This window comes from Pteropus alecto, unplaced genomic scaffold (assembly GCF_000325575.1).
Source record: "Pteropus alecto unplaced genomic scaffold, ASM32557v1 scaffold88, whole genome shotgun sequence".
NCBI lineage: Eukaryota > Metazoa > Chordata > Mammalia > Chiroptera > Pteropodidae > Pteropus > Pteropus alecto.
The window spans coordinates 4,753,202-4,764,353 of record NW_006494611.1 but is presented as its reverse complement, the minus strand read 5'-3'; the positions used below and the strand labels follow the sequence as shown (position 1 = coordinate 4,764,353).

The 11,152-nt window shown below is 39.7% G+C and overlaps 1 protein-coding gene across 1 annotated transcript; it reads right to left on the bottom strand.

Moving 5' to 3' along the window:
• Positions 1–223: 223 nt before the first annotated feature.
• On the bottom strand, positions 224–8,401 carry HRG (histidine rich glycoprotein; the record flags this gene model as incomplete). The annotated part of the gene is given in 8 exon segments (XM_006925819.2): positions 224–673; positions 675–1,091; positions 2,227–2,328; positions 4,110–4,190; positions 5,176–5,342; positions 6,510–6,600; positions 7,448–7,564; positions 8,210–8,401. Coding segments are annotated over 8 exon segments (1,617 nt in total), but the record flags the coding sequence as incomplete, so codon positions are not given.
• Between the last annotated feature and the right edge of the window lie 2,751 nt (positions 8,402–11,152).

Here is an 11,152-nt window from a genome sequence, read left to right as displayed (position 1 = left end):
GTTTATTGGCCAGTGAGAGAATTAACTTCCGACTTGTGGCACTGAGATCTTCCCTCTCTCCACTTGTCTTTTCTCATGTTGTCTCCTCTCTCACACGCATTTTGCCCCATCCTGAATGTGAAAGTAAGGTTTAAATAACTTTTAAATTTTCATTTGTTACTGGTTACATTTTATTTATGGTTCGAATTCAGAACATTATTCATTTTTCAGGGAACTCAGATTTTTCTTTTAGAAATGTATATGCAAAAAACTGTGAGAGTTGTGGAAACTCACTGTTGAACACCCCTGGACATGATTCAGAGGCTGATTGAGGGAAGGGCTGAATTTCTGGCTTTAAAGGATTCCTGCGGTCTGGCAATGAGAAGATGGGAAAATTGGCTTCAGGAAGAGGAAGAACTTCGCCTTTCATTAGTGGCGGGAGTCGGTAGATATATTTAACATGTCTCCACTTGAAGGGACCGTGTCCTTTACCTGGACCTCTTTTTCCTGAGTGCCTAGGTGGTGGGCCATGGCCCCAACGATGGTGATCTGGGGGACTTTGGCTAAGGGGTAGTGGGTCACAGGGTCCATAGTCATGGAAATCGTGGCCGTGGGGAGGGGGTCCAGGGGGAGGGTGTCCATGGGGAGGGTGTCCATGGGGAGGGGGTCCATGGGGATGATGCTTGGGGAGGGGGTCCATGGGGAGGGTGTCCATGGGGATGATGTCCATGAGGAGGGTGTCCATGGGGATGGTGTCCATGGGGAGGGTGTCCATGGGGAGGGTGTCCATGGGGATGATGCTTATAAGGATGGTGCCCAAGGGGATGGTGCTCATTGGAACTATGATTATGAGGGGGTACATGGGTCTCATTGGTGCCAAAATGGAGGTGATGACATCTTGGAGGGGGCAATGGTGGAGGAGCTCCTGCTTGAAACAATGGTCTGCCTGGGTGACTTTTCTCTTCTAGAGGAGGTGGGCATCCAAATTTATGTGGCTTGTGAGGATGGTGATAATCTCTGGATCCACCGGGCTTAAATGGAGAATGCTCATGCCCACCAGAGTGGAAGGGATGGCCCAGATGGGGTGGCGCATCACTGAAATTTCTATGTTCCTGGCAAAGGACACAGAAAAGTGAATACCATTGTGTAACACAAAAGAAGTTAGATATTTAACTTGAATTAGAGCAATGGCTCCTGTACTTTTGAATTCAACAAATCAATTTTAAAATTAGAACACCAAAAGAAGATTCTCAGGTTTTTATCTAACCAAGTTGACATTTAAAATACAAACAAAAATTATCATCTACCACCATCATTACTTCACAGCAGTAATGATATTTTGATAACACAAGAGTCAGAAAGATAATCTCTGAGTAAAGGATGGTCCTTTAAATGAAAAATGTTATAAAAACTTTTCTTATCTTTATTTTTATAATTTCAACATACAGTGGTAAAATTATATTGTAAAATGATAATTATCTATAGACCAACATTCGGAAAACTAGTACCTTATAATTTAGATTCTCACAGAGTTCTGAGGCATCTGTGTAAGCATCTCTACTTCTAAAGGACGAGCATTTTACCTCTTTACCCTCCTTGTTCAGATTTTAATTAAAAAAAAAAATCTATGTGGCCATGTTCATGGTAACAAATCTGTCCATCTTTCCTCTTTTTTTTGGTTTGGCATATGGATGTTTGGATTATTTTCAGGTTTTTTTGTTTTCGTTTTTTTCTTTTTGCTGATATAAAAAATACTGTGATGAATATCTGTGTGTAGAACAAAAGTTTCTACACACAGATATTCTTATAAAATATTGTTTTTCATCTTATTTTATATATCTTATATGATAAATTTGAGGCTAATTCATTTCCCTTAAATTCTATGCCTAATAATAAAACTAGAAATTATTAAGTCTCAGCACTGGAGTGCTGACTTCAAGGGCCATTTTCAAATTCATTAAAAGTTGATCAAATTGATTATGATTTTACTTTTCTGCCAAATCTTACCCCTTCCTAATTCTTGGAAAAAACTTCATACTTCTTGTGTCATACCAGCAATTGTACTCCTTTCCCCAGGAGCAAGTCTTTCCGTATCCCTCCCCGCCATCTCATCGCTCTCATTTCTCTCTCTCTCTCTCTCTCTCACACACACACACACACACAACTATAAGAACAAAATACACTATGTGTGTGAAAATATCACTTAGTCTGGCACTGCTCACGATAAGGACTACTTAGGCAACCCACCTGAAGGTTGAAGACTTCACAGTTTATGACAAAGTCTTCTGGCGTTTCCATGTCAGAGGTTCCTGCATCATAGGACAAATCTGCTCTGCAGAATCCAAAGACCTATGAAGAAGAGAGAAGCCTGTTAATGTGTGTGTGTGTGTGTGTGTGTGTGTGTGTGTGTGTGTGTGTGAGTGTGTGTGTGTGTGAGTGTATGTGTGCAGGAGGTATAAAGGTGTCCAGCTAGAGTTGTAAACTTTCAGACATTCTAGAAAGGAGAGAGAGCTCTAGAAAAATCAGGGTAGGATTATCAAACATCTCCACCAGTTATTTAACAGTATTTCCTAGGCAACACTTCGGAAAAAATTACTGCTTCTAAAGGTTTTCTTTATGAGTCGCTGTGGTTCTCTTCCATGAGTGATCACCAACACTGGGCTTCATGGAATATCATGTCATTGATGCCTTGACTTTAGGCCAACTCTTCTACACCAAAGACCTAAGTTTTCTGTGCCTAGAGAGAATTAAGAGTGGTGTAGAAGAGAGATTTGTACAACTTTAACTGGTTCCTTGGAAGAAAGTTTTGGAAAGGAGTATAAAGTTTACAAGGACCCTGTCAAAGTGACTGTCCGCTGGACCTACCCTAAGTACAGAGGCTACAGCTGGCTGGCACCCATATACCCCAGAAGTCCCTAAACTCAACTGTTTGACTAATACATGAAGATAACTCTTTTTTAGAAGAGACTGTTAAGCACTGAGTTTCTGAGTACAGTTTTGGAGTCAGATAGGCTTATTTTAATCCTGGCTTCATCATTTACCAGTTGCGTGAGTTTAGACAAGTTGCACAAAATTTCTGAAACTCAGTCTTTGTCTGTAAAATGGGTAAAATAATATCTACCCACAGGTTGTGGGAGGGCTTAATTAAGTGAGATAATGCTGTGAAACACTTCGCATTGAGTTCCTCTTCTCCAGCTTCCATGTTTCTGCACTGGGTTTCATTACCCACACCAAGATAGTTAAGAGTTTGCTGGGGGACGGGAGTGTCTTTTCTGGTAGCATGAAGCAGGATTCCAGAACTGCTTCAGGTTGAAAAGGTGAACAGCCAGACAAGGAATTAATGAATGCTTCCTCTCTACTGGCCCCAGAGAATGTGTTGTTAAACTCCAGAAAAATCCTGGACTTGAAATAAGAAGTCCACCGTTAAAATCCTGTGTCCTACCACTTTCTATCTAAGTGCCCTTGGGTAAGTGTTTAAACTTCTAGGCCCTTCTGTCCCAGGAAAATGGAAGCAGACACTTTTTTCTCCTCAATGGGTTTGTCACACGGCCCCAACAAGGCAATACATATGTGGAGGTGTTTTGTAGACTTTAAGTTACCATATAAATGCTGAGTATAATTAATAAGACTTTCCTGCAGGTACATGAGTATCAGTTTATAAGTGATTAGGGGAAAAATTCCAGTGGGTTGAACACAGAAATGGATTCAGCTTAATTGTGAACATTGGGCAAAACTGTTACTTTGCCGAGTCTCAATTACCTTCCCATTTGTCAGATGAGGTCTCTGTGACGAGTAAATGAGATGAAGTGAATGAAAGAACTCATGGTTCTTAATACAATCTAGCTATTAGTTTTAGCAAAGTCTTTAATCCTAATGAGTTTAAATAACTCAGTGTTAAGTTTTGGTATATATCATGTGTACTTATAAAGTGATATTCTCACGATTCACTTAATTTCTCTGTGCCTCGGTTTCCCCATATGTAAACCAAAGATAAAAATAGTATCTGGTTCGTAGGGTAGTTGTGGAGGTAATAGGTTAACATATGTGTAAAGCACTTAGAAGGGTACCTGGTACATCGTAGGTGGCCTCTAAATGTTACCTAGTATTTCACAGACGTCTAGTATACTCACATTAGAGTGCCTGGGAAAACGGTAAGCGGAGCAGTTCCTCACAGAGAAGTCCACATAGTAATTGGTTCTTTCCTCTCCTCTCTAGAACAAATTGGATCAAAGCAGTTTCAGGAACATTAAAATAAAAGTCAGTAGCTACTTGCTATCCAATATACTGTAAACGACTATGAGGATTCAAAATCACTAATATGTGCCATTTTTCTTATGATCTCTGCCTTCTAAAACTTATTACATAAGTGATAAGGTGAATACTATTTTATTGAAAAGATTCAAATAATATAGAAATAATCAAGCATAGCATGAAAAATCACCCTTCCTGAACCCCAATCTTTCTTTCTCTGAGGTACCACTGTTTACCATTCGATGTATTTTTCCTTCTAGCCTTTTTCTAAATGTGTTGTGCATGTAAACACATATGTAATCATTTACTATAAGGGGGCTCATAGTCTAAGTATTGTTCTGTAATCTGCTTTTTCCCTTAGCATATCTTGAAACTCTTTCCAATGTGTATATCTCCAAAACAGTCTAACTGCATTATATTCATCCCATTGCTTGTATGCACCATAATCTATTTAACTTTGTGTTTTCAAAATGCAAGACAACTCAACTAGCTACTCTATAAGGTCACTCTGAGTGGAGGACACTTGGGTCCCTGGACTGGGAGGAACTGTCTAGCTCCAGCCACACCACTGGATGTGGCAAGGTAATTGCTCAGAGCCTCAGTTTTCTATCATATTATCAGGAGGTTAAGACGAGATGATTTTAATGACTCACATAGCCCTAATATGTTCTTCTGTTTCAATCTCTCTCTCTCTCTCTTTTTTTTTTTTGGTTTGGGGTTTCCCTTCTCTCTGTTGCATAGTCACACTCTCCACAACACCAAAAAAAGTAAAAGACTGCAGGAGGGCAGCTCTGTGGTAACTGCTGCCTGTCTGTTGAGGCTGCAACAGGGCCTTCAATGTAAAAAGCAGTTGGCGCAGTTAGGCCAGTGAAGAGTTGGTGAATTTGCACCTGCCAGGTCAGAGCTGGGCCCTCAGACTCTAGCTGGGCATTAGTGAAGACTTACCACTCTCACAACTCTCTCCACCTGGTCCACTCTGAAAGAGGCAAAGTCAACATTCTCTTTTTTGTACTTCTCAAGGGCTTTGTCTGTCTGTTTTCTGAAGAGCTCGGTATCCTCAATGTAATCGAAGAGTACGGGGCTGTCTTTAGTATTGGCCAGTGCAGAAGAGACTGGAGAAAGAAGATGGCAGCTTTGTGGTTACTGGGTGGGAAACAGCAATGTCAATGCTGGGGCTTAACACATATAAGCAGGTGGCAAGAACAAAAAATAGCTTCCATTTTACAGATAGGCAAATTGAGGGTTGGAGAAGCTAAGAAACTTGTTCCAGATCAAATCAGCTAATCGATGGCAGAGCTAAACTTAAATCCAGATCCTTCTGATGCTCAAGTCTCTGTTGTGACCATATTCAAGATGCTCCCCCATCGTTCCTAAAATGTTAATATTTTAATGGACACTTCCTACCTCTGCCAAAGAGAGAGAGGCATCATTAACATGAAGTTTTGCCCAGAGAGAGAAGAAGGTGCAGCTCAATCTTTCTTTAAGGCAACTCCTTGAAGGAGTTGCTTGACTGTGAAGTTTTGTATATTGAATCACATTAAGATTTGCTATTTTTCAAGGAATTCTGTGGTAATTCTTTTTGAGAAAATTAAAGAACATGGAATTTAGAGTCAACCCCAGTGGGATAAGGTCATGTATTTTGACTGTGTTCCTGAGGCCAACTCTTTAAACTTTTTTGAACCTCAATTATTTCACTTCTAAAATAGAAAGTATCATAATCTTTACTTCATAGTCTTGCCATGAGATTAAATGAGATGACATATTTATAACCACTTTATAAACTGTAGTAATAATACATAACTTGTAGACGTTGAAGTCAGTACTTACTGAGTGCTAAATACTTTGCAAATGTACAGATAGAACGCGTCATTTAATTCTAACAAAGATCTGAAAGGTCAATACTGTTATTATCCTCATTTTACTAATGAGGAATGCTTAAAGAAGTTAAATAACTTGCCCTCAAGACCATACAACTAATAAGTGATGAGGTTGGGATTCAAGTAAATCTGACTCCAGAGCCCATGTTCTCTACAATAATGCCATAATGCCTCACATAGATTTCTATTTTTATGTATTGAATTTCTTTAAAGGAAAGTACACCAATAACAGGGGAAAACCGTCTCACCTCTCTTCTCAAGAGAGTGAGTAGTAATTAAACCCATGAGGTCAGGGACCCTTTCTGACATGTTCACCATAGAATTATCATATGATAAATACCACAGTGCAATTGAATTCTATATTAGTCTAGAATTAAGTACCATTATAACAGATTACCATACCAGAACTTGTGGTGCAATTAAAGTCATCCACTCTAAGATCTTGAGGTTCATTCAAACGTGTGGTAGCTACTACCTTACATTGTCCAATCACCTATAAGAAAGAGGAGTTGGTCATTGCATACTGCTTTCCTCAGCTTGAATATGAAGAAAAAAAAAGTGATACAACGTATTCCTACTGTCCATTTAAAATTTATTTGTGGTTTTTCTCAATAAATCCTGTCTCAAAACCTGTAATTTTTAAATCTGTTTCTATGTGTTGGATGCTATAGACATCCAAAACTCTCATGAGAACTAGAAAGAAACTATTTAAATGGATCATGGCCGTATCCCAAACATTTTAAAGGAGAAAAATGCTGAAACTCCTAGGTACGTAAATGTCTTATTTTCTGGAACTGAAATCTTAGATCTGTGTTTATTCATAATTTTGTTCTCCTCCTGCGGCAGAGAACCTGGGATCCGAGTACCCATGTGCAATGTGCCAAACACCCCATTTCTCATGGTAATTGCAACTAACCCTTTTGGCCATTCTTGCTAATGGGACCAGTCTTCATAGGACACAATTACAAGTTCATAGGTTCCTACACCCATAGACAGTCAAGTCCAGGAAGGACCTTAGAGTTTATCTACTCCGAACCCGTCCTCTTATTTTACAGCTGAGGATACAGAGTCTAGTGACATTAGGTGATTTGCCCAAGGTCTCACAGCTGGTCATGCTATCCCATGGAACCACAGCCCCACTGACTTATTTCAAATTGGATTCCCAGGTATGGCTCTCAAGAGAATATTACTCAAGGTCAACATAATCCTTATGAGTCAAAAGGCAGAAGCTGCTCTTACTCTTTTGCTGTGTTAGCAGATACATACAGCTACCCTGAGTAAGCAGAGTAGGCAAAAGTCAAGAATGACAAGAAGAGAAGGGTGGTACCATGTTTACTTACTAGATCAGATGGACGTCTGGAAACAGCTGGCTCACAGTCATCCCATTGTTTCCCGGATCGGGCCGGACAGTCAGATTCTTTCACATCTAACACTAAATAATAGACAGTCGCAAATTCCTGAGGAATGCCAAGAAAGCAACAGGTGAGTAAAAACAATCTCTTTATTTCTTAAACAGAATTCTTGCTCTTCTACAAATCATTGCAGATGGCTACCTTTGTGTCATTTGATCTATTTATTTGAATAAATAGCTTTAAAGAGTTACTTCCAAATGTTCTTTTTTAACTCGTCATGATGTTGTTTCTGCCCACGAGCTTTAAAAAGCAATCACCAAATAGCAGTGTTGGTTTAGGTGGAGGTGTTGAAGGTGTAAGCTTATAATTACAAGTGATGACAGCCATGTCACAAGTTCAATCTATATGTGCAGTACTGTCCTCACCTCTCTCTATTCTTCAACTTGATTATTATTTCCTTGGTGGCAAGGCCCACAGTTTATTATAATTTTTCTCTTATGGTACTTAGAATTTGATTTGACTCAGCATCAGTGCTTTTAAGTATTTACAGACTGACTCATAGTTAAGGACATACTAATAACAAATGTTAGTCTGAAAGAAAAAAAATAGTTTAGAGCAGCAGCAGAAATTAAACAGAAAACCCTGACCAAAGCCATTGCATTGTGCAAAGCATTAGGCTTAAGGGCTAGAGTCACATTGGCCCCTGGCGCATGATCTCCCAACTCAGTTCTGCCATTGGCAATTCCTCACCAGGTTGTTCAAGTGGGCATCAGCGACCCGTAGCAACTGGAAAAGGTAGCCATTCCGACGTCCTATATTGATCAGGTCTACTGCTTTCGTAGCCAGGGGCTCAATAGCATTGCAGTCTGCGGGACTCACAGCACAGGAATAATGCAGCATGATCGAAAAGATTAAAAGCAGAGCTGCAGTGAATACCTTCATTGTGTTAGAATGTGAAAACTATTCCTTGTTATGGTATACCACAGCAGATAATTTTATGCAGGCTTTCTAAAACACACACCTGCACACACTGTTGATTAAACAAAGTTTTTATATATTTGTGTTGTATAACTGGAGATATTCACCTTGACTCCTGGTTAAAATGTCTGTCAACATGCTGTAAATGATTAATGGGTCCTGGGGACAGAAAGTTGAGACATGCCACTGGCGAGTGGGCGAAACTGTGATATGCACAAATCTGGATATTTCTAGTAGATAGCAGATCTAAAGTGTGTTTTTGACTGTAAACACTGCCTTCATTGGTGTGGGGAGGTAGGGTTAAAAGTAATTTTCCTTCACTTGCCTGCCTATCTCAGCCATTAATTTTCACCATTAGCCTCTCTCTTTGGATCATGGCACTAGAACTCCTCAGGAGAATGCAGCTGCATTATTTAAGGGAAGTAATGTGTTAAATGGTTAACACCATAAAGGAAATTGAGTTCAAGTAGAATAGAATGACCAAGAGGCAGTTGCTTTGAAGTCAGATCTGAATTTCAACTCTGTTACTCTCTTATGTGTGATGCTGGATAAACTATGAAGCTTCTCTAATTCTTAGTTTCCTCATTTATAAAATGTCACAGAGTTGGAATCATAGGATATATACCCTTTTCAGATTGGTTTCTTTCACTTAGTAATATATGCATTTAAGGTTCCTTCATGTCTTTTCATGGCTTGATAGCTCATTTCTTTTTAGCGCTGAACAACATGCCATTATCTGTATGTATCACAGTTTATCCATTAAACTACTGAAAGGAATCTTGGTTGCTTTCAAGTTTTGGCAATTATGAGTAGAGTTTAACATCCATGTGCAAGTTTTTATATGGACATAAGTTTTCAACCCATTTGGGTAAATACTAAGGAGAACAATTGTCAGCTATTATGGTTAAGAGTATGTTTAGTTTTGTAAAAATCTGCCAAACTGTCTTCCAAAGTGGCCGAACCATTTTGCATTTCCAACAGCTATGAATCAGAGTTTCCCATTGCTGCACATTCTTGCCAGCATTTGGTGTTAGTGTTCTGGATTTTGGCCATTCTAATAGGTGGGTATCATATTATTGCTTTAACTTTCCATTCCCTAATGAGACATGATGTGGAACTTCTTTTCATATGCTTATTTGCCATGTTATATCTTTTTTGGTGAAGTGTCTGTTCAAATCTTTTGCCCATTTTTAAATTGGGTTGTTCATCTTCTGATTGTTGAAGAAGTTACTTTTAAAGATTCATCAAAGAGAACTCTTACTACCACGTAACTTGAAATGCCCGACTCTTAAAGTTTTAACATAGAAAATTAATGTTAGCAATTTGTAAGCCACTGATTATTTGCATACAAGGACTTCAAGTGGTTAATGATTACAGCATGTGAGTCTATTGGCAAGACTATAGGATTAGCTTGCCTGTATGGAGTTTGCAGAGTGAGAAAAGAAGATCAAGGATCCAAAGCTAGAGAAACAGCATCTAAGAGATGAGTCCACAAGGAACCCGAAACCTTAGGGGAAATCATTGGAAGGGTAGAGAAGGATCTGGAGAATGTGGGACAATGTCCTCTCCAGAAAGTTTGAAGAGAGAGCAAGAGTCAGCATTGACAGATACTTGAAAAAGTAGCCAGGGGCTCAAAAAGACTATGTAAATGTGAATGGCAATGCTTTCTTTGAATTTAATAAAGTTAACTCAACAACTTCATCAAATTGGCTTTTTCTCCTGCATCCTCTATCTCTGTTGATGGTGCCCTTGTCCATCCAAAAGAAACACAAAGAAGACACAAATCTAGGGTCCTTTCTTGCCCTTTTTTTAGTGTAGGAACACCTTTGGGAAATCCCCTACATGGGACTCACAATGGTTATCTCATTTGCACCCCCCTCCCCAGGTTTATTCTTTGCCTTTCTCTTCCTGTCTCAAGAGGCAGACTACTGTGAATCGAGTAACCCAGGCTCCCCTCCTGGCTAGTTTACTACTGGGTTAAAGAGCCAATGAGAGGAGGACATTGAAGGGATGGAAAAAGGGAGAGGTCAAAGTGTTCATTCCCTGCTCATTTGTGCTTCAGCACTTGGATCTGGCAGTGACTGCATCTCTCCACTAGGGCAGTTTCCTGCCAGGTGGCAGGCCTCTCCTCCAGTAGGTCCAGCTCACGCTGGGCTTGGTTAAGGCCCCTCCTTCAGCCTTCTCAGGCCGAGCGATAAAGAGTGATAAAGCCTTCTTGCTATTCTCCAGGTGCCTCAGCATCCTTGTTCCCTTAACTAGGCCTACAAGGCTTCATTACCTTCACTAAAGTCTTTTCAGTCAAACTATCTGAGTAAAATTGTGTTTCCTGCCAGACATTGATTGAAACAGGATTTAAGATTCCACATGACACCCCACTTAATTATTTTTCCTTCTTACAGGAAGCAGATAAGAGTAATATGGTGTAAATGTTGTCTACAGCTCTTAAGCAAATTATGTTACGGTCTATGTGCCTCTTCTAAAAACAGCTACTAGAATGGAGGATAATGGTTATACTCATAAATTCCCTATGTTCTCTGTGGTATTAGTTTGTGGCATCATAACATAGTGCCACAAACTGGGTGTCTTAAACAACAGAAATTCATTTTTCTCACAATTCTGGAGGCTACAAGTTTGAAATCAAGGTGTTGCAGGATTGGTTTCTTCTGAGGCCTCTCTCCTTGGCTTATAGATGGCCACCCTCTCTCTGTGTCCCCA